At 49.9% G+C, this 27,280-nt stretch overlaps 2 protein-coding genes across 3 annotated transcripts; both read right to left on the bottom strand.

Moving 5' to 3' along the window:
* Positions 1-3,343: 3,343 nt before the first annotated feature.
* LOC134548989 (C-type lectin domain family 4 member E-like) lies at positions 3,344-8,196 on the bottom strand. Of its 2 annotated transcripts, none has more exons than XM_063394288.1 (6): positions 8,038-8,196; positions 6,980-7,120; positions 5,598-5,690; positions 5,123-5,274; positions 4,794-4,915; positions 3,344-4,058 (listed from the first exon to the last, which is right to left on the bottom strand). In XM_063394288.1, exons 1-6 carry the CDS (start codon positions 8,075-8,077, stop codon positions 3,911-3,913), a joined length of 696 nt encoding a protein of 231 aa, XP_063250358.1. In that variant the 5' UTR covers positions 8,078-8,196; the 3' UTR covers positions 3,344-3,910. The 2 variants fall into 2 exon arrangements, with proteins under 2 accessions (XP_063250358.1, XP_063250359.1); XM_063394289.1 differs by having other exon boundaries at positions 3,356-4,058; positions 7,025-7,120.
* Positions 8,197-12,270: 4,074 nt separating this feature from the next.
* On the bottom strand, positions 12,271-19,930 carry LOC134548987 (C-type lectin domain family 6 member A-like). The gene is made up of 6 exons (XM_063394283.1): positions 19,338-19,930; positions 16,479-16,595; positions 14,301-14,393; positions 13,826-13,977; positions 13,496-13,617; positions 12,271-12,771 (listed from the first exon to the last, which is right to left on the bottom strand). The coding sequence occupies exons 1-6, from the start codon at positions 19,402-19,404 to the stop codon at positions 12,624-12,626; spliced, it is 699 nt and encodes a 232-aa protein (XP_063250353.1). The 5' UTR covers positions 19,405-19,930; the 3' UTR covers positions 12,271-12,623.
* Between the last annotated feature and the right edge of the window lie 7,350 nt (positions 19,931-27,280).

Consider the following 27,280-nt stretch of genomic DNA (forward strand, 5'->3'; position numbering starts at 1 on the left):
AATAGAGGAAGGGAGAATTAGTCCCAGAGAAAGTTGTTCCCTCTGTGCCTGGTTGCTTTGCCCTGCCACACCTGAAAACCAGCCCCAAAGCCCTGAGCCCCAGCAGTGTGTGAGGGCAGCTCAGGGAGGCAGCTGTAAGGCTCTGCAACTGGTGGTGCAGTTTGTGAGCTTTGTTTTCAGCAGTAAAGATGAAATAAATCCAGGAGGACACTGGAGGTTCCTTTTCATGGGACTTTGTGAGACAGGTTATGCAGGACCCAAGGATGCAATGGGCTCTGCTGGCTCTCATTCTCACCAGTGAGGCAGAACTGTTGGGGATGTAGAGGATGGGATGCAGCCAGCTTGTCTGCAGTAATTCTGAGATGTTGGACTTCAGGATCATGTGAGAAGGCAGCAGGGCAAAAGCCAGGGTCACAACCAGAGGCTTCAGGAGGGCAAACACTGGACAATTTGAGCATTTGTTTGCAAGACTCCCTTAGGAAGACTCCCACTTCAATGATGTGCTTCTGCATTGATCACCACCCTGTGGGAGCCTGTGTCCTTGCTATCCAAGACATCTGTTTAGTCAATATGTGGGAGCAACAACCTCAAGAGCCTCTCCAGCCCATTGTGCAGCACCTCCAGTCTCAGCTGGCCAGCAATAGAGGGCACAGAGTGAACGTGCCCAAGACAGAGCGGGAATGTGGCCTTTTTTCTGGAGAGTCCCCAAAGGTGTGGGAACACTGCTGGATTGTTCTCTGCAGCTTGTTCCTCAGGCAGCTGACCATATATCACTGACCATGTGTCCTAATAAGCGACAGCAAATAGCCCATCTCATTGCAAAGCCAGTCTTTGCCAGGTGGGAATAACTGCGAGAAGCTTCCTAGGCCTTGACAAGTCAAATGGAGCATCTTTGGGATGAGCCTCCTTCACATGAAGGGAGGCTGAGTTAGAACTGTTCAGAGCAGAGAAGGGAGGAATGGTACCAACTGCCTGAATATCTGTCTTCCACACAATATTCCCTCTCAGCAGAGTAGGGATGAATCTGCAGCATTCACACCCATTTCAAACATCCTCTGTGTCTAACTGCTGGCCCCCCTGTTTGCCTCAGGATGAGGCTTCCTCCATCAGGCATTTTATGCTTCAGTTTCAGTTATTTGGAGACAAGGGCTCTCATTGCTGTGGGAGATGGTTAAAGCCCTGCTGTCCTCCTGCCTTCTGGAGGATTACAATACAGGCTCCATCTTTCACATCAGCCAGATCCCCAGGGCTCTGGAAGTGGAGATGTGTTCTCCTCCAACACAGCCTTGTCAATGCTTGCAGGGAAGGATGAGCTCCAGGACCTGAGGTCTCAGAGGCCCATGGACACAAGACTCTTCCAGATCCTGATTCATCCCAAACTCCCAGGACAAATCACCCTTGTTCCCCTCCTGCTCTGTTCCTAGGGGCAGCAATCCTACATGGAACCCTGCCTTCTTCCTACAGCCATGGCAAGGGATCTGTGTCCAGAGCCGGCAGGGGCTGCTGCTCACCGCAGGCTGACCCCAGGAGTGCACAGGCAGCAGAGGAACCTGCTGGACAGCTCTGTCCTTCAGGGGCTCTGCACCTCCAGCTGGCTTCACCAGGGCAGGCATAACCTTCCTGTGCTGGGATGGCTCTTGTGTGGAGCAGGGAAGATGGGAACTCTGCTCCTTGTCCTGCTTGTGTGCTAAGAGTTACTGCAGAGGGGAGGCCTAAAGGGGAGTCCTGCAGGGCAAAAGCCAGAAACCCCTGGCAGTGGTGCCAAAGGCCCTGCACAGGGAAGTGCCAAGGAGGTCTCTGGGCAGAGGCAGGTCCAGCACCCCAGGCTGGGGAAGCTGTGCACTGCAGAGCACAGTTCCTAGGCTACAGGTGGAGAGGCCCTCACTTGCATGGCCAGGAGGATGTGCTGGCACTACAAGCCATTCTTGAAATGACAGCATGGTAGGCCAGGCAGGAGCTGGCTCCATGAGGGATCATCCCCTGCATGTTTCAGGAAGAAAGGCTCACCCCAGGGCTCCTGTGCAGGAAGAACTCTCAAGGAAGAGGGAGAGCCACTCCATGAAGTGAGAGGACACAGATCACCGAGGTGGAGCACCACTGTGTTTCTTTTGCTCTCCCTCCTGTTTTTCAGGCTGTGTTCAGAAGGAGGCAAAGCATGGACTTTTTCATTCCCCTAATGCAAAGACAGAGCCCTATGGGGAGGAAAAGTTAACAACAGGTCAAAGACCAGAAATTGCCATGACAACTTGAGAAGGGACAAGCCAAGAAGCCAGGAGACAAGCTGGGAGGACAAGTGATCTGGGAACCAGAGAAATGAACTCAAAACCAGAGAAGATGAAGTCCTTAGAAGGCAGATGCATGCAAATACACAGTGGAGAAGAAAGTCATCATGAAAATGAAAATAATATTTATAAAAAGAAACTCTGAGGAAAGTGGTTAGAATGCTGCTTTGCAAGGATGAGTTTGATCCCCAAAACACTCCCTAAAATAGAAGACCTGTCTGGCCGTGGGTCTCCAGGGAAGGCCACTGACTCTGAATCTACATGTGTGACTTAGGGACAGAAGGAAATTGTGGTGTTGTGCTCACAGCCAGAGCACTGGGCTCCCGCAGAGCCATCAGTGAATGGGAGGAGGCTGAGGCAGAGAGAGAAAAATGGTGTAAATAAATAGGTTAAGTAGGAGTTGTGAGGAAAGGTGAGGCTTGGAACTGGGAAAAAAGCAGGGGAAGAGGGGAAAAAACAATGGAAGAGGGGAGAAGCATCTCAGCCCCAGAGAGGCTGGGAAGAGCACGGGGGTCATGTTCCCAGCCCAGGACACCAAGGAACATTAACTCAGGTGGCATCACAGAAGGAGCTGGTTCTGTGTCAGATGCACATCTGCACTGAGAAGCTCGAGAGCCCAGGGACACAGGAAAGGGAAGGGAGGATATTTGCAGCCCTGCACTTCTCCAGGTCCCTGATACCACCACAAGTCTCTGCTGCTGACAGCTTGCTCACAGCTGCCTGTGACACTTCTTCACATCTGCTTGTGTTATTGACTGTGTCCTGTGGAAAGAAGGCAAAGCCCTACAAGTGTCAATACTACAGCACTGGAAATAGCCTTGCTGGGAGGGCCTTCTTGCACAAGAGTGTAGTGATAGGACAAAGGGGAATGGCTTTAAATGCACAGAGGACAGGTTGTGATTAAATACTAGAAAGGAATACATGACTGTGAGGTAGGTGAGGCACTGGAACCAGCTGCCCATAGGAGCTGGGGATGTCCCATCCCTGAAATGTTCAGGGCCTGGCTGGATGGGGATGTGAACAACCTGGAAGGGGTGGAAGGTGTCCCTGCCCATGACCTAGAGGGCTTGAAACTCGGCTATCCTTCCAACCCAAACCATTCCTTGATTCACAATTATGCCCCCACAGCTTAGGGATGGAAAAGGAAAGAGAGGTGTGCACACAGAGCACAGGTCTTTTTTCCATTGGTGTGATACTGTATTTTCTCTTGACTAAGATTTCAGAATTCTTTCAGCAAAACCAGTACAGCTAGGGGATATTTTGTGTGTGACTCAACAAACAGCAAACAGCTCTGCTCAAGGAGACAAAGGACATTGACTCTCTGGATATCTGTCTTCCATTCCTGTGTCTCCCTCCTGGACAAGTCCATCTCTTTTCAGCCAGAGGTTCCTGAATCGACTCAGAGAGAAGAGGACACAAGAACACAAGACCTGCTTTGATGAGTCTGAGCCTTCCTCTGTTACCTGAGCCACTGAACTGGTTATGCTGGACAAAGCTCATTTCACTTGGAATGGTCCCATCCCACACAGTGAAGATGTGTCAGGGCTCCACGTTCCTCCCAGATCAGCCAGCGCTGTTCCCAGCTCACTGCTCTGCTCCCAGCTTTACTCAGGACAGGGATATTTCCATCACACAGTTACTGCTGCAGCTTCACAAATCCGATGATGCAGCAAATATGATCTGACATCATTCCAGTTGTTGACAGTTGGTTCAAGTGCATGGATTACAGTGCAGTTCTCCTCAGGGATATGACTTGGTTCTCCTTGTCGCCAGAACCTGGGACAGAGACAGGCTTTTTACTCCCCAGTGTTCACTGTAAAGCAGTGCTAGAAAAGGCCTCAGCGGGATGCAGGACTTGAAGGGAAGAGACAGAAATTCCCAATACTGATTCGTGGACAGAAGCAGTGCCCTTGCTCCCATTCCACATCCCACTGGCACCAGTGTCACATGGAAACCTGCCTGCCTCCTACAGCCTCCCAGCACCACAGGCCCTGCTCCATCCTGCTGGGGGAGCTGATCACCACCACTCCCCCCATGCACCCCACACCCAGCAGAGGCGGTGTCGGCCTCCAGGGCAAGTTTGTTCTCCAGAAGAAGACCCAGCAAGGACAGTCCTGGTGCTCTCTTCCTGTGCCCCATCCCCTTCCCTGCACCTCAGCAGAGGCCATTTGGTGCATGCAAGCGCAGTGAATGGAGGTCAGGCTAGGCTGGTCATCAGGGTTCTGAAGGGTTCTTGCTGACAGCAAGTTGAAGTTTTTTCCATGCCTCCAGCATTGACTTCCAAGTCACAGGCAGTTAATTCATAACCAGTAACCAGCACAGAAGGGGCCATGTGAACCTGGTGTCCTACAGAGTCCTCTCCTGTATCTGTATCTTTGATCTCTCACAAGGAAGGAATCTCTCACAATGGTGAAAACGCCCTCTCATGCACCAGCTGAACCTCTCACATCTCTCCTACTTTCTTTCCCTACCAGGAGTCACATCCAACACTCTCCATCCAGAGATACTCACGCTGCTGTCACATTGTATGGAGTCTTGTCCACCCACTGCCACTGGCCCACCTTCTCTGCAAACAGACCAATGTGGAAATTCTCTCTCTTTGAAGATAGTTTTACTTGCTGAAAGAGGAAAACCTGGCAATCAGAGAGAGTGCAATGTCCATGAGGGGCAGGAGTGAGCACAGGGAGGCACCAGGAGTCCCTGTGGGCTGTGGCTGGTGCTGCAGAGGTGCAGACAGGACATTCCCCCTCCCTGCAGGACAAGGAGGGCTCCGAGTCCCCTCCAGGGCCCAGCACTCTGTCTCTGCCTGCTGGGTCCCTCTCTCAGCTCTGTGCACCTACCTGCTCTTCCTTGCTGTTGATCACCACCAGCTGGGAGCCCATCCCAGTGCAGTTCTGCTCACTCTCAGCCCAGTTCATCTTATCACGGGACAGGAAATAGCAGCTTCTCTGAAACCTTCTCCAGCCCTTTGGGCAGCACGTCCAGCCTCGGTCTGTGCAGGGAGAGGACAGAGAGGTAAAGGCTACCAACAAGAGATGGTGCCTGCAAGGATCAAAGTTCTCCAGGGACAGTGCTCATGTCCTCCTTAGTGGCTTTTCCTGAGAGAATGCTCTTGCGAAAACAGGGATAGTACAGACATTTCTTCCCATTGTTTCGGGCTATGGCCCGTGAGCTTTGTGGACTCAAAGCTGTGGTAATCCTTGTAAGGGGATCTCAGGTCTCCAGAAAGTTCTTTTGCTGATGTGGTTTGACTTGTCCTGGTACAGCCTCCTTGAGCCTTTAGCCCAGGGAAGAGGGGACATTACCACTACTGACCTGTGCCTCGTGGCACCGCTGAGTCGCACTTCCACTCCGAGAACTGCTGCTGCAGGGCTGTGGGCTGCTCACTGCTGGGCCAGAAGGGAACCACTGCAAGGGGAGAGGAAAGGCAGCAGGATCACCCCTTGCTCCCAGCTCCTCACACAGCATCTCTGGCCCTTCACTCTCCCTCCACCATTTCCCCACCAGTCCCAGCTGTCCCCTCTCCTGGCCCAAAGTGGTGGCACAGCTGCCTTCCCAGGCAGACAGAGACCTTGTCTGCCAAGTCAGGCAGCAGCAGGAGCCCTGCAAGCACATCCCACGGAGGACATGGCACACAGGGCAGCATTGATCCCCCCAGCACAGCCACTCTGCCATGCACATCCCCACAGCCCAGCTGCCAGTCTATCAAGCAGCCTCTCGCTGGCACCCTTTGTCTCTCCCTAAACTCCACATCAGCAGGCATTTGGAGGAGTCACCCAGCAGCTGCGCCTGTTCCAGCAGCAGCACAGTCCAGGGGAAGGGAATCACAGCCAGCTGGAGCTGCTGCAACCAGGCTGCAGCATAAACTCCTAGGACTTACCAGCTCCCAGTCTATGGGGAATAATGCACTGCTGGTGACAGGCCACAGCCACAATCCCCAGGACTTACTAGTAACTCAGACACTCAGGAGTAGGGATTAGAAGCTGGTCAGGGTGTGCTTGACAATGCAGATGTCTATTTTCATCAGTCATTTAATTTAGAAATATTTTTACTTATGAGCAGAACAGTCATAGTGGCTGCAGTGCCTGGTTAGTGAACTGGTGTGGATGGAGGAAGGCTCAGAGGAGATGGGCAAGAGCAATGCCTGGCTGAGCACCCCCACTGCCAAGAAGGGTGACCTTATCCCTACACAAAGATAAAGGATGGGAAGAGAAATGAAATTTGTTTGAGTTCAGCTGAGGGCTTTGACCCTCTGTGGAGCTGTTCATCCCTGTAGGGATCAAAAGGGGTCCGTGTCTTCCTCAGTTAGCCATGAAACCTCTGTTTGCTGAGAGACACTGCTGCTGCCTCAGCCTTCCTGGGGAAGCAGGACAGGAAATCACTGGCTCACGGTCCTGTGCAAACTCTTCCATCAGAGCAGCGTTGTCCAAGCTCTCAGCTCATGCACACTGAGAGGCTTAGAGCCAGCTGCTGTGCCAGCCTTGCTGCCACCACAGGCAGCTCCTCACAGCCAGCTTCTGCAAGAGATCTGTCTCATGCCCAGAGATTCAAATGGTGGATTACAAGCCACAGAGATATTCTCACAAAACAAGAGGCTGCATGAGAAGGGATCTGTGACCTGTGTTTTGGTGAAGGGCATTTCCCTGCTTGGCAGAGGGACTAGGATATGGGTTTTGCACCTGAGCAAAGGCAGTCACCTGAGGCCTTCATCCCAACGGGAATTAAGAGACCCTGGAACCCACCAAGGCAGATGGTCAGCAAGGCAGCTTTGATGGCAAGGGCAAAAATGAGGAAGAGCCAGATGTTCAGGCAGGAGCAGCTTCTCTCTTCTGCCGGGGCTGAAAAACACCAAGCAAGAGTGAGCAAGTCCCAGCCCAGAGCTGGCGGCAGGATAACCCAGGGCCTGTGTACCCCAACACCCTGCTGGTCCCTTGTTCCCAGGGCTGGAGAGCCCCACAGGTGCTGGAAGCAGGTCCTGCTGCCTGTCACTGGCAGTGCCTCAGACCCACAGAGTACAGGAACACAGGGGCTGCCCTGAGGCTGCTTTCTTCTTTCCCTGCTCATCACAAGACCTGCCTGGATTCTGCCCAAAGCTCACTCCCTCTCTGTCCTGCCTGACCTCCTTTCTCCTCGGCACATCTTCCTTGTTGCCTTTCATTGCCCCTGTCTGTCCCTGAATGCTCTTTCTGGATCTCCCTCTTCTTCCTCTCTCTTCAGAGCTTCTTTCTCTCACTGCCTCTATTTTTTCTCTGTGGCGTCAGCCCTTTTCTGCAATGGCACAGTCCCCCAGGGGAGTGAGTGCCCAGCTGAGGCTGTGCGCAGCCAGACTCAGAGAAGGGATTGTTTCCACAGGGGGAGAAGGCACCTGGGAGCTCCTGGGAGAGCCCAGGCTGGGTTGTCCTTCGAGACACCAGGGATGGGAGCAGGGGCTTGTCCTCAGTGAGGTGCAGAGAGCTGTACCAGGGCAAGCACAGAGGGACAGCAGCCTTCAGCCCCAGTGTTTACAGACAAACCACTGAAGGGAACAGCAGGGCACGCTCTGCCTGGACTCCCACTCCCCCTGGCTCTAGGAAAAAGGTCATTGTGCCAGCCTGGGTGCTGCCCACTTGCCCATCTGTAGCTCTGCTCTTGTCCTCAGCCCCATGTCCTGGTTGGAGGCTGCCACTGCACCATGCCCAGGATCCATCCCAGCCCTGTCTTTCCCCCAGCTCCATCCTGACAGGAGGACAGAAAGGAAGGAAGGTTTGGGGGTTACCTGCAGTTCCAGGGCTGACTCTCCCTTGGTCATTCATCATCTCTACAAGAGGATCACTCTTCTCCAAGGGTCCCTGTTACCAGTGTGGCCACAAACACAGCCTTCCTCCTGCACAGGCCACCTCCCACACTGGTGAGGAGCCTTCACACGCTCTAATCTGATGTGCCAAAATAGCCTTTTCCTGGGTATTACCCACAGCACAAGGAGATTGAGGAACTTCCACAATTAACATGACAGGACATTTCACACAATGCCCATCACGACTCAGAACCTCAACAAGGCAAATGAAAACAGCTGAACCGGAGCATCACTGCAGCTCAAACAGTGCCCCTCTGCACAGCCTCAGGCAGTTCCATAGGTCACCCATGGCCTTTCCTCTCTGGTGTCTGCTCTTTCCTGCTCAGGGTCCCTGTGGGTGAAAATACAGACACAGGCAGGTTTATTTGGCATTTGCTAGCAAAGGGCTGAACCCACTGACCACAGCCTGCAAAAGGGAACAGGAAAAATGACAGGAAAGCAGATCTGTGAGTCAGACTGGGCAGTGCCCATGTGCATCCTGAGGCCAGAAATCCAGAGCACAACAGAGAACTCGCCAACACTGTTTGGATTGAATTCTACTGGAAGGGAGGCCAGGGCATTGAGCAACAGGGTTCAAAATGACCTGGCACTGTGGGGCAGAAGGATCAGTGGGCAGTGCCAGAGTCTGTGTGCATGACAGATCACGAAGTCTCACTTGGTTGGGACTGCAAAAGCTGCCGACATAGGTGCAACAGAGATGGGAACGCAGCCTCTGCTCTTGTTCCATCATAATGTTCCTCCCTGTGGAGAGGAATGCATGGGTGCAGTGTCACAGGAGTGAGAGTTCAGAGCAGTAGCAGAGGCATTTCAGCTGAAGCATCAGAAGATCAGGGCACAGAACTGCTTCCAAATGAGGACAAACCTAAGCTCAGTGTAGAAGAGATCCTCTGATTCTGTCATTTTGGGCACAACAGGCTGCAGGCAGGGTCAGACCCTACATTTCTAAACATCTTTACATAACTTGTGTTCACAAGCTCTCAACCCACATAAAATCAAATTCACAAGACTTGGGCAACCTCCAGTCTCTCACCAGCCCCCCAGGAAGTGCAGCTGCAAGAACACATCCCCTTGGTGGAAGCTGGGGTTCCCCAGGTCCCACACACTTCCCACTGGAGACGTGGGGTTGGTGTGTATCCACACCTTTCCCAGTAGCCTGTGAGCCACAGGGGAAAGCCCAGGGTCACCTGGTCACCTGCAGAGCTGTGGGTCTGTGCCTGCTGCAGCCCTCAGTGTCCTGAGCGAGGTCACCCACGGCACTCAGCTGCCAGGGAGCTCCTTACAGAGGGGGCCAAGCTGCAGAGCACCTGAGCTCGCTGGCCACTTCCTTCCCACTTCTCTCTCCTCTCTCTCAAACTCTCCTTACTTCTTACCTTCTTACTTCTAACCTTTGTTTCCAGACTGTTTCTTCCGTGCCTCAGAAGCCCTTCCCTAATGCCCTGGTTGCTGCTAAGCTGGTGGTCATGTTCTCCTTTAAGAGCAGTGGTTTGAGGGCAAATGGCCCCTCCAAGAGTTGCAGCTATTCCATTCACAGAGCTGCTTGCATTCACACTCCTGTCGATCACTCGCTGCTGTCCAGGCCATCTGACCAACATGGACTGGGATAGGGAAGGCTAGGGAGGGCTCCAAGTACAAAGAACAGCAAGTGTGCTGGTGTTCAGAAAGTAACTTGGTGCAGGACATTCTCTCTTTCCCAGTGGTTGATGGCAGTTTCTCCATCACCCTGAATCCCCTGAGCAGTCCTGCTATCCAGTTTTCTTGAATTCCAAGTGATTGGAAGGGAAAGACTTCTCTGCAACAGTGACAGAAAGGCAAGTAGCCTGGCAGGAAATACTACCAAAGCGGAAGGCAGGAAACACAGGAGGAGTGTCTGCAGCAGGGACAATAGAGGAAGAGAGGATTAGTCCCAGAGAAAGTTGTTCCCTCTATGCCTGGTTGCTTGGCCCTGCCACAGCCTGAAAACCAGCCCCAAAGCCCTGAGCCCCAGCAGTGTGTGAGAGCAGCTCAGGGAGGCAGCTGTAAGGCTCTGCAACTGGTGGTGCAGTTTGTGAGCTTTGTTTTCAGCAGTAAAGATGAAATAAATCCAGGAGGACACTGGAGGTTCCTTTTCATGGGACTTTGTGAGACAGGTTATGCAGGACCCAAGGATGCAATGGGCTCTGCTGGCTCTCATTCTCACCAGTGAGGCAGAACTGTTGGGGATGTAGAGGCTGAGGTCCACTTTGTCTGCAGTGATTCTGACAGGTTGGGATTCAGGATGTTGTCAATCCTTGCAGGGAAGGATGAGCTCCAGGACCTGAGATCTCAGAGGCCCATGGACACAGACTCTTCCAGATCCTGATTCATCCCACCTCCCAGGACAAATCACCCTTGTTCCCCTCCTGCTCTGTTCCTAGGGGCAGCAATCCTACATGGAACCCTGCCTTCTTCCTACAGCCATGGCAAGGGATCTGTGTCCAGAGCCGGCAGGGGCTGCTGCTCACCGCAGGCTGACCCCAGGAGTGCACAGGCAGCAGAGGAACCTGCTGGACAGCTCTGTCCTTCAGGGGCTCTGCACCTCCAGCTGGCTTCACCAGGGCAGGCATAACCTTCCTGTGCTGGGATGGCTCTTGTGTGGAGCAGGGAAGATGGGAACTCTGCTACTTGTCCTGCTTGTGTGCTAAGAGTTACTGCAGAGGGGAGGCCTAAAGGGGAGTCCTGCAGGGCAAAAGCCAGAAACCCCTGGCAGTGGTGCCAAAGGCCCTGCACAGGGAAGTGCCAAGGAGGTCTCTGGGCAGAGGCAGGTCCAGCACCCCAGGCTGGGGAAGCTGTGCACTGCAGAGCACAGTTCCTAGGCTACAGGTGGAGAGGCCCTCACTTGCAGGGCCACATTGCATAGGTGTAAACAGACATTTTTTCTGCTAGCAGGATTTTATCTTGCTGCAGGCAGGGAGAGGAACAGGATCAGGCAGCTATTTGAGTTGGGATCAGTGCCTTCTGCCTGTGGTGATTTGTGTGGTTTTTTGCATGTATACATCCTGTTTCCCCCATATGTCCCTGGATAGGTACCTACTGTCCCTACATGCTGTGTCTCACTGCTGCCTCGAGCTGTGCCTGTGCACCTGCAGCCACCACGCACTGCTGTGCATACAACTGCTCCCACTGGATTAGGAAGCCAAATCTCCTGGGCACCTTGTCTCCAGTAGGAATTCCGCTCTCTCTCTGGGACACAGAGAGAGGATTCACTTTCATAGGTGGGACATAGGTGCACAGACAGGAGTTGTACACCCAACCACATTCCCTGTGGGGAGCTGGCACTTTTTGGTCAGGGCGGCTCAGGCACTTGGTGTGTCCTGAGGAAAGAGAAGTGAGGACTCAGGAACCAGGAAGTGGGAAGAGATGGAGTAAAGGAATATCCGTGTTGTCCAGTGGTCTAGAGCAGGACACAAAGGCAATTCAGCAGGCAGGGATGTTCTGGATGCGATGTCATGGGCAGCAGGAGCCCTCTCTTCAGCCTCTTCTGCAGCATGATCTGGCCTGGGCAGGCATGCCGTGGCAGGCACCACTGAGGATTTGGCTTTCCAGGAATGCTGCTACCTCAGGTGAGCCTGGGATCAGCTCTGAGTCAGGAAGAGGACATTTTCCTCCAGGTGGCTCTGAATCCCAATGTGGATTGTTTCTCCCATGGCAGCAAGTCCAAAGGGAGGGCCACAAAGGTGAAGGCAGTGAGGATAGAGACAGAAGGCTGGAGATCAAGCTAAAGGAATTGGGAATGTTCAGCATGGGAAAGAGGAGATTCCAGGATGGTCTTATAGTAGCCTCTCAGGAGGATTCCAAGAAGGCTGGAGAGGAACTTTTTATGAGGGTGTGTAGTGATAAGGCAAAGGGGAATGGCTTTAAACAGCAAGAGAGCAGGTTTAGAGTAGGTATTAGGAAGAAATTCTTTTCTGTAAGGGTTGTGATGCGCTGGCACAAGATGTCCAGAGAAGCTATTCATCCCTGCAAGTGTTATGGCCAGGCTGGATGGGGCTTTGAGAAACCTGATGTAGTGGAAGGGGTCCCTGCTTGAGACATAAAGGTTGAAAACAGATGGTCCTTAAAGATTCCATACAACACAAACCATTCCTTGATTCAAGGACTATACCTCTCCAGGTTACATATGGGGAAAGAAAGAGATACAGATACAGAGTCTTTCTTCATTGGTGTGATACTGTATTTTCTCTTGTGTAAGATTTCAGAATTTGTTCAGCAAAACCAGTACAGCTAGGGGACATTTTGTCTGACTCAAGAAAAAGCAAAAAGCTCCACTCAAGGAGACAAAGGACATTAAATCTCTGGATATGTGTATTCTGTTCCTTTGTGTTCCTCCTGGAGAGGTCCATCTCTTTTCAGCTCATTTCACTTGCACACACACATGGTCCCAGCCTGCACAGTGAAGATGTGTTAGATCTCTCCATCCCTCCCAGCACCGCCAGTGCTGTTCCCAGCTCACTGCTCTGCTCCCAGCTTTACTCAGGACAGGGATATTTCCATCACACAGTTACTGCTGCAGCTTCACAAATCCGATGATGCAGCAGATCCGGTCTGACATCATTCCAGTTGTTGACAGTTGGTTCAAGTGCATGCATTACAGTGCAGTTCTCCTCAGGGCCTGGACTTGGTTCTTCTTTTCGCCAGAACCTGGGACAGAGACAGGTTTGTTACTCCCCAGTGTCACTGCTGGAAAAGGCCTCAGAGGAATGGAAGGCTTGAAGGGAAGAGACAGAAATTCCCAATGATGATTCGTGGACAGAAGCAGTGCCCTTGCTCCCATTCCACATCCCACTGGCACCAGTGTCACATGGAAACCTGCCTGCCTCCTACAGCCTCCCAGCACCACAGGCCCTGCTCCATCCTGCTGGGGGAGCTGATCACCACCACTCCCCCCATGCACCCCACACCCAGCAGAGGCGGTGTCGGCCTCCAGGGCAAGTTTGTTCTCCAGAAGAAGACCCAGCAAGGACAGTCCTGGTGCTCTCTCCCTGTGCCCCATCCCCTTCCCTGCACCTCAGCAGAGGCCATTTGGTGCATGCAAGGGCAGTGAATGGAGGTCAGGCTAGGTTGGTCATCAGGGTTCTGAAGGGTTCTTGCTGACAGCAAGTTGAAGTTTTTTCCATGCCTTCAGCATTGACTTCCAAGTCACAGGCAGTTAATTCATAACCAGTAACCAGCACAGAAGGGGCCATATGAACCTGGTGTCCTACAGAGTCCTCTCCTGTATCTATATCAGTGATCAATCACAAGGAAGGAATCTCTCACAATGGTGAAAACGCCCTCTCATGCACCAGCTGAACCTCTCACATCTCTCCTACTTTCTTTCCCTACCAGGAGTCACATCCAACACTCTCCATCCAGAGATACTCACGCTGCTGTCACATTGTATGGAGTCTTGTCCACCCACTGCCACTGGCCTGCCTTGTCCTCAAACAGACCAATGTAGAAATTCTCTCTTTGTGGAGACTGTTTTATCTGCTGCTTGAGGAAAACCTGGCAATCAGAGAGAGTGCAATGTCCATGAGGGGCAGGAGTGAGCACAGGGAGGTACCAGGAGTCCCTGGGGGCTGGGGCTGGTGCTGCAGAGGTGCAGACAGGACATTCCCCCTCCCTGCAGGACAAGGAGGGGCTCTGAGTCCCCTCCAGGGCCCAGCACTCTGTCTCTGCCTGCTGGGTCCCTCTCTCAGCCCTGTGCACCTACCTGCTCTTCCTTGCTGTTGATCACCACCAGCTGGGAGCCCATCCCAGTGCAGTTCTGCTCACTCTCAGCCCAGTTCATCTTATCAGGGGACAGGAAATAGCAGCTTCTCTGAAACCTTTTCCAGCCCTTTGGGCAGCACGTCCAGCCTCGGTCTGTGCAGGGAGAGGACAGAGAGGTAAAGGCTACCAACAAGAGATGGTGCCTGCAAAGAGCCAAGTTCTCCAGGGACAGTGCTCATGTCCTCCTTAGTGACTTTTCCTGAGAGAATGTGCTTGCAAAAACAGGGATAGTACAGACATTTCTTCCCATTGCTTTGGGCTATGGCCCGTGAGCTTTGTGGACTCAAAGCTGTGGTAATCCTTGTAAGGGGATCTCAGTTCTCCAGAAAGTTCTTTTGCTGATGTGGTTTGACTTGTCCTGGTACAGCCTCCTTGAGCCTTTAGCCCAGGGAAGAGGGGACATTACCACTACTGACCTGTGCCTCGTGGCACCGCTGAGTCGCACTTCCACTCCGAGAACTGCTGCTGCAGGGCCGTGGGCTGCTCACTGCTGGGCCAGAAGGGAACCACTGCAAGGGGAGAGGAAAGGCAGCAGGATCACCCCTTGCTCCCAGCTCCTCACACAGCATCTCTGGCCCTTCACTCTCCCTCCACCATTTCCCCACCAGGCACTGTCCCAGCTGTCCCCTCTCCTGGCCCAAAGCAGTGGCACAGCTGCCAAGCCAGGCAGACAGAGACCTTGTCTGCCAAGTCAGGCAGCAGCAGGAGCCCTGCAAGCACATCCCACGGAGGTTGTGGCACACAGGGCAGCATTGATCCCCCCAGCACAGCCACTCTGCCATGCACATCCCCACAGCCCAGCTGCCAGTCTACCAAGCAGCCTCTCGCTGGCACCCTTTGTCTCTCCCTAAACTCCACATCAGCAGGCATTTGGAGGAGTCACCCAGCAGCTGCGCCTGTTCCAGCAGCAGCACAGTCCAGGGGAAGGGAATCACAGCCAGCTGGAGCTGCTGCAACCAGGCTGCAGCATAAACTCCTAGGACTTACCAGCTCCCAGTCTATGGGGAATAATGCACTGCTGGTGACAGGCCACAGCCACAGTCCCCAGGACTTACTAGTAACTCAGACACTCAGGAGTAGGGATTAGAAGCTGGTCAGGGTGTGCTTGACAATGCAGATGTCTATTTTCATCAATCATTTAATTTAGAAATATTTTTACTTATGAGCAGAACAGTCATAGTGGCTGCAGTGCCTGGTTAGTGAACTGGTGTGGATGGAGGAAGGCTCAGAGGAGCTGGGAAAGGGCAATGCCTGGCTGAGCACCCCCATTGCTAAGAAAGTGTAAGAAACTGAATGACTAACAAAATCATGCCTCAAGAAAGCAACAGGCCTGAGCTGGCTTTAATTCCCCTATTTTGTCGTGGTATCCACTCGATGTCTCGATGTGGAGCATACTACAGAAATATATCCAGTTTGGGCCCCTCATAACAAGAATGATATTGAAGTGTTGGAGCATGTCCAGAGAAGGGCAGTGTAGCTGGGGACAGGTTTGGAGCACAAGTTCTATGAAAAGGAGGCAGAGGAGCTGGTTTGTCCTGAAGGAGACACAGTTGAGTGGTGGGCTTGGCAGTGGTTGGTTAGTGGTTTAACTATATGACCTGAACTGTCTTTTCCAACATTAATGATTCTATGATTCCATGCTTGTATGACCAGCAATTAAAACCATGTTTGTGTTGTGATCCATCTGTGCATTGCAGAGGCCACTCTCTGCTACATGCAGTTTGAAGTGGTGTTTCATTTAAATGCTGTATTGCTCTGCTAAAACAAAATCCTGTGTAGCATCACTTAACTTGGATAACTAAATTTTCACTAAAAATTAAACCTTCTACGTGTATCAGAAGGTATCAGATGCTAACATCCCAGCCTAAAACTCCCCAGCCATTTGGCTAAGTATTGTGAAAGGTTACACATTTGGGAACAAAGCAATACAAACTTCTGGGACTCAGACACTAAGGGCAGCAAAAGGAAAGGCAGTGATTTATCATAATAAGATGCCTCTTCCAGAATCCATCATGGTTATTGACAACTTGTGCAAACATGCCATGAATTATCTTTAATAGAAAATGAGGAGGAAACAGCGATCACACTTCACAAACAGCATGTCCAGTAATAACCTCTAATGAATTATTCTGCAATCAACGCTAAAAAGTTGTGAGAGTTAATTAACTGCATTGTGGAGTTAATCCTGGAGATGCCAGGACTGTGAAAAGCCATTTTTTCTGCTAGGACACAAAGCATATCCAAGCACCTTAGAGAGCCTATGTGCAGACTCAGCTGCCTGTATGGACACTTGTGCTTCTGCCTCCACCTTTTCCCATCTGCCAAATGTAACTGAGCTCTCTTTTTGTGGGGAATGAAGGAAGGGAATTGTTCCACAGTTCCAAAAAGGCCATGCAAGATTGGAATGTGCAACCTGGGCACATTGACAAGGCCTACAGTGGAAGATTTGGGGGATGTATGCAGACATATACAAAGTCAGGGCAGGAAAACCTGAGACCTTACATAAAGCCCAGACAATCATGACCATGGTTTCTCTCCTCTTCTTCCAGCACTCTCCCCAGACCTCTCCCTTGTAATCTCCTGCACATACTCACCGAGGAGGACGACAACAAGGGCAAAGCACACCAAGAGGAGCAGCAGTGAGATCAACCATGGCAGCCAGAGTGGGTATTTCTGGGGATGGTGCTCAGGCTTCTTTGTCTCAGGAGGTACTAAAAGTGATGGAAACACACCAAACAAAATAACATAGTCAACCATGGGTCTGTCAGCCCACAGTCCACATACCAAGGATGTACTACTCAAGGGAGAGCTCCTCAAAAGAAAAAGAAAAGAATTTAATTTCTGATGTGGAAGTTACAAGGTTTGGGAGAAGGAAAGACTGGGACAGAGCAGGGAATTTCTGTGGTTTCTGGAGAAAAGTCAGATTCAGTGAGTGTGTTCCCAGCCCAGCCAATGAGCCAGCAATGATAATTGTTGGTGTTTGGGGGTGAGCCCTTCACAACGCCTCAAAAGCTGCAGTGAAACAATGTATTTCTAGATTGAGCCCAAAGCTGCCAAGTGACACATTGCTCAAACCCTGATGCTTGAGACACACAAGGGAAGATTTCATGTTGACTTTTTCGCGGGAAACTTTATTTGCCTGCTTCAGTTCCTTCTTAGCCTTTTAGACTTCCTGTGTGGAAGGTAGGTGTAATCTGAGTGAGGATGGGAGACAAAAAATATGCAAGACAATGCTGGCACATCATCATCGGGAGATTAAAAGATATATTTTTTTCTTCCATCACTGCTTTCCAGGATTCTAAGATTTGCTGTAATAAAACTAGGTTGTGATAGGCTGGATATTAGGCGAGAACAGAGGGCTGTGTCCAGCAGCCTAAGTAAAGTCCTCAGATTAAGGTTTGCCAGGACCTCACTTTTGTCTAGAGGGATATTGCCAGTCCTGAGGAGGTTTGGGAGCAGGCAGGAGAGTGGGTCGCAGGGAAGGAGAAGCAAATACGTGTTAGGGAATTGTTCTGGCTTGTGGCAGGTACACAAGCCAGGACAAATAGGAGGGTAAAGAGACAGCAGCACTCACTGCAGGACAGGAATAAGGAAGTTTTGAGAGAGATGCTATTAAAGATAGGATTTAGAAAGCCTTCATTCGTTGTTCAGCATGAAGCTCCCAGCCAAGAGTGTCTGTCAGCAGCCAAGAGTGCCTGTAAGGTATGCCCACTAAGTGAGACTCAGAAACCTGCTCTTTGTGGAAGCCTTCTGACTACTTCCCAAAGCTTGGGAGAGACTGCTACAGCAGGGCAAAAGGCACCATCCTGCATTATCTAGAGAGAAAATATGTATGGACAGACAAGGTCCAGGTTTCCCTGGTCAAATCATGTTTTTCCAGCCAGGGTTTTTGCCTTAGTGAAAACAAGGAGCCCCCTCATGATCGGGAGTCCAATCACCTACTTCAGAAACAGCTCTAGCCCGTCCAGCTGGTTTTTTTTGATATGCAGCACATCCAGAGATTGTTCAGCCTGTGCCCAGTCAGACTTGAGCATCCCATGCTCACACCCAGGTGGCACAGGGAGCACTGCATGCTGTGCACCTCAGCAACACAACTGAAGTGCAGTACTCTTGTGCACACTTGGTGAGTTGAGCTCCCTGCAAAATGATTTCCACAGCTGGTCTGTGCTCTGTAACGTGTCCAGCATGATCACAACACAACACATTTTATGTCTTATAATCATTTGGAACACAATGGGGAACTTCCACCACCCCCACCTCACCACAGTGGAAATACTAACTACATCCAACTAATCTTGGTGAACTGAAAACAGTGAGCTTTCAAGTCAGACAGGACTATGTACACTCTTTATTTCCATGACTCATGCCTCAGAGCAGACAAGGAATAGCCTGGAACTGGTGCCTGCTCTGTTTGGAATTGTAAAACCGAGGTAAAGCTGTAAATAGGCAAGCTTAGGCAGCAGTAATTATTTATTTCATTTAAAAAATATATTATTCATTGATTTATGCACACATACTTTTACTGCCCTGGAACCTGCCGTTATGTAGAGTCCTGTATGTCAGTCAGAAGCAGTGAGCCTTACATGTAATATCTCTATGGGTTTCTACTTGTGGCATAATGACTACAGAGTACATAGTAACCAGAATATGCATTAAATTTGCACAAAGTCTAGTAAAAGAACCCTTTTACCACTGCAATTTTTAACAGAAAAAAAAAAGTTTGTTTGGTGTGCTAAATGTTTTTCAGGATTGGAAGACATCAACAACAGATTTGGATTTCCCTACAGATCTTAAATAATTCTTCTGTCTATTTTAGGGTGTTCAAGTTTTGGGTCTCTCTTCTCCAAGGACCTTTTCTCAATCAGCCATGGACAATGGGGTTATGTTTCTGCAGCCAGTACCACTTCTCATGAAGCTGCAGAGTACAACTGACTGCTCTGCTATAAGCAGGCATGTTGATTCTCCTACCCTCTGCAAGCAGCAATCTGTAGTCTCACTCAGAGGCAAGAGCAGCCAGGACTTGGGCTTATTTCATGCTTTGGGAGCCCCTCCACCTTTGTGACAGATCAGATTGTTTGTAATAAACCACAGTCTCTACTGCTGGTACTCAGCACGGTCTAAAAAAGATTATTTCAAGACTACATAACATGTAGGGTACTGAGGGAGCCCAAACAGATTCCTGAATGAATGCCCATTTGAAACCTGCTGTTAGTGCTCCCGGTAGTCATTCTTGTTCATGTTTCAACTCCCATTCACCTTTCCTCTTGGAGACATTCCTCAAGACTCTTATTTCAAAACTCCTTCAGTCTCCTGATCATTTAGCTCCTTTTTCGCATCACTCTATCAAGATCAGGTAGGAGCCAGAATCACAGAAGGAAAAAATCTCCATTCCCTCTTTTTCAGCCCCGCTCCCTCCAGCTCCCTTTTTCCCAAATAACCCATTCATTCCTTACCTTTGACCACTGGAGACGGAGATTCATTTTTGAACTTCACCTCAGCATAGGTGATTTCTGACGCCATTTAATCTCAGTGTGATCCTGTTCTTAGTTTTGCCACATAAAAGGTGGTCCTTTTAGCCCCTTGTTTCCAGAGGGTAGCACAAATAGATTACTGAGCCTTTCCCATCTGTTCATTCACTCTCTGCCCATCAAAGAAGGCTGTGCTGCACACTGGAAGCACTGGCGATGACCTGAGAATTCCTGGAAGCTCAGAAATGCTCCAAAGAGATCTTCAGTTTTTTAGCCCAGGAAATCAGCCCTGGCACCATGGAAGATTTTGAGACATAAAAGAAAAATGAGAACCTAACAATTGAAAAGGAAGTTGCACTTGTTCCCCTATCAGATTCTCAGCTGATAGGCTTCCTTTTCAAGACATTTAAAGGTTGTTTTTTTCTTCCCTCTTTTTAACTTTCTTACTTAACTATCTCCCCATATTTTCATGCCTTTCTTTGTCTGTTAGTAATTCTACCTTTGCTCTCACATTTGCAGCTATCACAGGTCCTAGCCCAATTTAGCCTGCAGGCCCCTACAAAATGCATTCTGCCCTACTTGTCCCTTGTGGTTAAGCTGCATTTGCTACATCAAATGTCGCAACTATGTCTCATTCTTCAAAGTCAGTCCCTGTTGGAAACTGGCACTAGAACAAATCTCAGACTAAGAAATGTTCCTGTAGAACTGAGACTGGGGAGTTGCAGCCTTAGACAGAGCAATAAAAATAATCAGAAGGTTGATATATCCATGAAGAAATAGAAGGATCAGGCTGAGGTTAGGGAGGAGAACAAGCAAAGTGGAATTAAAAAAAAATATGTTGATGGTCTGAGAGATTACTGGGAAGAGTACACACAGAAACTTTTCTGTTAAAACCAGACTTACAGCCTGTGGAAGTTCAGAGCAGTGTTGGCTTCAGGTTCCATTTCAGAGGCTAAAAGGGGATGGTTTACATTTTTCTGCTACTTTTCCAATACTGTCGTTTATCTCCCTTATCTGCTTTCAGGTAAAGACCTCTGATATTATCTTGGGCAAAGTGTCAGTGCTTAGTCTGATTTCAAGCTGGAGCAGATCTTGAAAAGAGAGAAGGGAAATAGCTGCTGAGATACATTCCAAATTAGAAAGACTTCTGAGAACAGATGCCAATAAGTCAGGCAGGGTGAGGAGGGTTTAGTCAGCAGATAGGACTAAGGTTTGGGTTGGAAGGGGCCTTCAAAGACTATCTTCTCCAGCCCACCTGCCTCGAGCAAAGACATCTTTCACTACATCAGGCTGCTCAAAGCCCCTTCCAACCTGGCCCTAAACATTTTCAATTAAAGGGAATCTCCAACTTCTCTGGGCAATCTGTTCCAGCATCTCAGCACCCTCATTGTAAAGAATTTGTTCCTTATATCTAATGTAGATCTGGCTTTTTCAGCTTAAACCCATCACCCCTTATCCTACCACTACAGGATCTGTTAAAAGGCCTCTCTCCATCTTTCTTATAAGCCCCCTCTAAGTACTGAAAAGACACAAGGTCTCCAAAACAACCAGAAGGATGAAGCTGGTTAGTTTGGCTAGCTGGAATTCCCTTAAGGCAGAGCAGAATGAGATGCTCAAAGGGCATCCAGAGAGCACAGAGGGTGACCAGAGCAGAGTTGAAGCTGAGATAGGGCAGTAGAAGGAAGAACATACACCAGACAACAGAGGAGAACAATGTGATAGTATGTGAATATGAGCAATGTGAACAATGTGAACACATTGATTATGGAGATTATGGTGATTATGGAGAACTGCCCCTAAACAGAGTGCGGCATATGTAACTGGATGTCTTTACCAAGAACCCTCCTTGTGTCTTCTGTGTCCTGAGCTAACTTTACTTCTCCTTTATGTATTGTGTGCAAAGAGGGTGGCTTTTACACAAGAATAGCTGCAGGAGAGAAGGCTGGTTCCTCAAGCATGCATGCTCCCTGCTTCACTTTCCAACATCCTTTCAGCACTATCTTTTGTCTTCAGTCTTGGCTCTCTCACTGTAATTAAGTCTCCCTAAGTGTCTGCTGAAATCTAGTTAAGCCCTCAAATTTCTTGTTGAGAATTCAGAGCAATCCTCTGCATGATTCCCCCTGTCCCCACCCAACCAAGCCTCAGCAGACTCAGTCTTGTGGGGAAGAGGCTTACTTCCTGGCAGAGTTTCAAGATTTCCACTGTGAAGAAACAGGAAACACAATCACCAGAGAAGGAAGTTACAGAGCAGCTTCATGAGCTTTTTCCATTGAAACATGTCTCCAAACACAGCCGAGACATTTGCATTGCAAATTCAGGTTCTAGCTGATCTTTTTATTCAGTTACACTAGACTGCACTCAAACATCAGTAGACACCTCAATTCTTCCTTGTCAGCCATCAGACTTGCTGCTTGCTATCAAAATTCATCCCTGAATCATACTTCCATAGGATGCAGTGCCAAGCCAATGTATAACAACAATCACGTGATATTCCTGAGGGGAAAATTTGTCCTTTGAATTTCATATGCACCAATGGCATGTAAATCAGTGGGAGATAGGAACGATTGGACGCTGCATTAGTTGTGGTGCTGAAAAAATAATTTTTAAAAATCTTGCTTAAACCCCCTCAAAACTCATGCTTTGCTTCCTTGCATTCTCACTGCTGTTCCTCAGTAACTCCTTTCCACCCTCTCCTGTGTTCTCCTCACTCCCTTGTCCTCCCCAAATACCTGTGTTTCCCCACAGACATCTTTCAGCCCAGCCCTACCCCACACTGCCAAGTGCCTCCCATACTCTCAGCTGCCTCGTTCCTCACAAGTCCCAGCTCCTTTCTGGGACTCTCACAGTTCTGCTTTCCCTCCTTACTCATGCTCCAGCTGCTGGTTGCTCTGCAAGCTCCATGGGTACCATCTGTCCCTGACCCAAAGAGAAGGCAGCAGAGCTCTTTCTCCCCTATCTGTCAGTGAGGTTTGAATAAGGTGGTATCTGCAAGCTTTTCACCCCACAGCCAGCATCACCCAATTTAGCAAGCAGGTCCATGTGAGCAGATGAAACATGCCATTACACATGCCTTACTTCTTTTTAAAATCCAGCTGAACCTGAGGAGTTAAATTCAAATTTATAGGCAAAGAGTAGGACTCCAATCCTAAAGCTGTGACCCTGCACATTCCAAAAGAAATCCCATTTTTAAACTGACCACAGCTGTGGTGGAAGCTGCAGAGCTTTGTATCCCTGCACCTGGGTGAGAGGAGCATCAGAAGTGAATATAAGCCACCTTCTTGGTCTTCCCTCTCCACACCACCTCGCTCCTTTTCAGGGATTCAGGCTATGGAGCAGAGCAGCCAAAGAAAGAACATAAAAAGGCTCTGGAACATGGAGAACGGGGACCCAAGGCCTGACACTGAACAGTTAATAAGGGATTTCAGATAACAAATTGAAGGGATTCAGGCAGCAAGAGCTCCTTGAGAGCTCCTGAGGGATTTGACTGGTTAGAGAGAGTCTAGCAAGAAGTGATGCCATTGTGTGTGGCGTACCCTGCTAAATGGAACTGGTTAGGGAAGGGACGGGTCAGATGCTGCAGTTCATACTGCCCCAGGGACAGTGTGGGAGCCTCCTGGGATGTGAGAGAAAGGCACTCTATGCACTTCTCAGCCAAGGCTGACACTGCCCAGAGCTGCAGGGAGAAGAGACCTCTTCTGGAAGGCAGTCAACCCCTCTAATGGCAGAAGGTGAACCAGGGTTCCACACAGGTTGCTAGGAGACCAAGGAAAAACTGGCTTATCTGGAGCTGTGAAAACACAGGAAAAAGACATCTGAGCATCCAGGGGTGAAGGGGAAACAGGGAAGTACTGAATGGACAGTGGGAAAGGGGGGCGAGAGCAATGAGTGGGATGGATTAAACAGAAGGTAGCACTGTGAAGCCACACAAGTTTCTGGCAGGTGGCAGCACTTCATCACACGCAGTCCTGAGCAGAACCACCCAGCGTGACACAAATACATTGCCAGAGATCAGCAGCTCCCCAAAATGCTAAGGTTACAGTACCATGCAGAACACAGGGGAACAAAAGAAAAGTAGGAGCAATGAAAAGAAACATTCCTCCCAAAAACAGCTTGTGCATTTCTCCCATGGTCACATCTCTTGGTCGCCAAGTTTTAGTAAGTACTGAGGGTTTCAAGCAGAAGAGATCATGTCCCAAAGCTACCTGAGCTGAGGGAGCTCAAACTCAGTGAGAATTTGGAACAGAAAGTCGTGTGCTCACTCTAGTGTGATGAAAAGTTACCAAAATCCCTTAGGTGTAAGAGAAGGAATAAGAAAGAACATGATCCAGAGAATCTTCAAAGAGACAAGAAGCCCCAGCCTGCCCCTTCACATGTAGCATTAACAGAGGATTTTCTTCAGAGGAGCAAAGATATGTTTTATTTATTTCCCCCAATTAACAGATTACCAAATCAAAGCCAACAGAGGGCACATGCAGATGCAGTTACCTCAGAGCATTGTTTATGCCATTACTAGGATTATTGCACCTTTGTCTGCTTCCTCTTTTGGATCTGAGTCACAAGTCTCAAGGCTATAAATTGTTGGAGATCAGAACTAGATACCGCAGCTGCTTGTCACAGCACCACATCTGACTTCAAACCTGGGCCAGATCCAAGTCCTGGTCAGACTCCAGCGGCCTGTTTTCAGAGGTAGGGCTGAGGAGTTTATCTTCTTGGAGTCTGCATGTGGAATTTGCATGCACAAGTTATGGGCAGGTAACACATCTCCACAGAAGCAATTCTTCATGCTTCATTTCCCATTTTAAGGATCACACAGATCTCCACAGCCTTGAGTTCAGTTTGGCTACTCTCTACCCAGTGAGGTGAATGCACATTATCTTCCTCTCTTGAAGGGGAAATGAGGGGAGTGGAAAGAAAAAAAATGAAAAACAACCACTGTCACCAAGCACGTATGGGGCTGTCACATAAGGTCACCCAGACTCATGCTGTAACCTTAGGGCCACTCTTACTGGAACTTAAACTGTTTCCCTCCACATCCTCTCCATGCTTGTAAGTGGAATGCAGTAAAAAACATTCTCACAGGGAGGTTCTGGAGAGAGCTGGTTAGGCTGTTCCAGCAGGTGCTACTGGAATAGCAGGCCAAACCTCCCTGGCCCTGCAGAGCTCCCTCACCCCCTCCTATCCTCAAGGGTGGATTTATCAGGAAGACTGCAAGTGGCCCTTACCCTGCAGCCAGGGTTGTTCTGCAGGCCATTTGCAGCCTCCCAGCCCAACTTGTGACAGCCAGCAGCGAGGTGAGGGGACACCACCTGCCTCCAGAGCAGCCATCCCATGTGTCCAGCAAAGCAAAAGGCATATGAAAACAGCCATAGAAAGCTGAACTAAATCCAGGCAGTACAGTCAGCTCCTTGGCACCTCATCAATGAAACATGATGGGAAAGTTTTAATGCCAGGTAGGGCAGGCCCCAAGCTTTGGGGTTCAACCACATGCAGGAACTTCCTCATGACACAGATGTCAACGCTGTCAGATGGGAAAAGGTAATTTTTCATTTTTGAAGAGCACACTCTCCAGGTGCCTGCGTCACCCAGTTTTACCGTGCCAGGACACTGAAGTCAGCACAGGGAAGCAAAGGGTGGACAAATGTCACTCCAGGGTGCCAGCCTCCAGCACAGAGCTGGCACTGACCCAGAGGGCAAAAGGCCCCTGCTGCTGACTCCCTGGCAGCAGGGAATGACTAAGAGGGCAGAGTGCTTCTCAATGACTCACACTGGCCTGGAGCACCATGGCCCATGTCTCTTAGACTCTGCCTCCAGATCACAGTTATTTGCATATTTAGCATTTTAAGACTGGACAGGACAGGCTCAGCACACCATGCTGGTCTTTGCCGAGCCTCTGCCTTTTCTGAGGTGAAGGATGACTGTCAGATCTCAGCGTTCCTCTTCACTGACCAACCCCCCACGTCAAACATCTTAGCACACTGCTGGCCCAGCGTGGGACCCACCTCGGCACAGCTGAGCACAAAAGTTGTGCTAGGAAATACTTCAGACTGGAGGTATCTTGTTCAAACCTTGCTCAAATCAGGACTACTTTTGGAGCTAGACAAGGCTACCCAGGGCAGGTTATTTGCTTACAGTAACCCTGTTTCTGTATGGGAGTATTGCTTAAGGGCTTTTCCTGGTTTTCTACCCAAAAAGAGTGATTTCCAAGCACACTTCATACAGGTACCCATGGTATTGACTTCAGCTTTACATAGTGGTGACAGCAGCTCCTAATGCTGGGCCAAACATACAGCTGTATCTATAGCCACTCAGCATATATTCTCCAAAGAAAATGCTCTCCTACCCCTTACCTCTCACTGGAATCCAGCTCCTTGTCCCTGCCAGCTAACCAAAAGGAAGGTTTGTGTAGCACTACCAGCATAGCATTTCACACATCTTTGAACATTTGCTTAACAGCATAAACATGGACTCCTGAACAAGTGGTTAATCACCGCTTTAAAAAAGACTAGGAGTTTCATTCCTTCGGGCCAAACTTTAAAGACAACAGACATCCATACCTGTATGCACACCGACCACAGGAGGGGGTGTGTGCCTGCCCTGGGACAGCCCAGCTCCAAGCCCTACATTACAGTGTTTGTGTATGAGGGCACTGAAGCACAGAGGGCAGCAGAATAGCAGGACACGGCTGCATTTGGAAGCACCACTTCCATCACTGCTAAACTATCAAACTACAAATCACCAGCTGCGATTTCTTTTCAGAGAGCACTCCAGCAGTGCTAGCCAGGTCTCAGGTGGTGTCTGCTGGCATCCCACCCGCCACTCTCTCGATTGCTGGGCGCCCAGCCAGCCCCTGGAGACAGTAGCTGAGCGCAAGGATTGCAGAAGAGCCCGCAACAAAGGGATCCGGCAGCAGATGGCAGCACACGGTCACGGCTCTGACCGAACCCAACGCCTGGCCGCGGCTGTCGCCAGCCCAGCCCGGCTCGCAGACCAGGCTTGGGAGGGCACGGAGCGCCACACCTCTGTACACGCCTAACACGCAAGGCTCAGCTGCAAGTCACAGGCGGTCCCTCCTCTAGGGAATGTCCTTCAGACTGCTTCCAGGCTTGAAAAGCCAGTCGACTAAGTAAGGCAGCTGCCTCAGCCTCAACACGCAGGAGCTGCCATCCTGCAATGCCTGGGGAAGAAAAGGGAGAGCAGGCCATTCATTGCAAGTTACCTGCCTGGCCTGTCCCAAACACAAGTGATGCAAGAAATCCACCGCAGGGTCCCAGCAGTGACTGAAAACATAGCTCTGGTCAGGAGCCACTGCACGGTCCAGCCTTGATCTTCCTGTGCTCACTTCAAGGAATGCCCACCAGAGCCCCAGCTCTGGATGGGGACATACAGCTATATGTAATGCCAGGTGGCAAAGTTAAGCTGTCATCCTGTGAAGTGATTTCACTGACTGTTAGCACGGACAGAGCTATTGTCTTGGAAGAAAGAGACCAGTAACAGTCTCCAGAGTGAGAGATTATTGTTCACATGATGTCATGAGTACTCATCAGACTACCTGGACCTGGAGGCATTACAATGCGTGCTAACCTCTTGGGCCACAGTGCTCTGCTTACACACATTAACAGCCCCGTTGTTCCTCCTCCTAGAACCTTGTAGGTTTATGCTGATTTAGCAAGATGAGTTCAGATTCAGATCCTTTTACCTCATTATCAAAGCTCAGGAAGACTTTGGGGGTTTTGGTTTCCTGTTTGGTTTTTGTTTGATTTCCTCCAATGTACAGCCCTTCTTCTCCATTTATTCAGGAGTCCAATCACAGCACCAAAGCTTTGTGAAATCTGGCAGGTTTGTGTCTGCAATTCATATTGTGTGGCTGTGCTAAGAACAGTGGCTGCATGGCTCTGACACAAAGTCACTGACACATAGAATTAATGGAA

This window comes from Prinia subflava, chromosome 3 (genome assembly GCF_021018805.1).
Source record: "Prinia subflava isolate CZ2003 ecotype Zambia chromosome 3, Cam_Psub_1.2, whole genome shotgun sequence".
Lineage (NCBI taxonomy): Eukaryota > Metazoa > Chordata > Aves > Passeriformes > Cisticolidae > Prinia > Prinia subflava.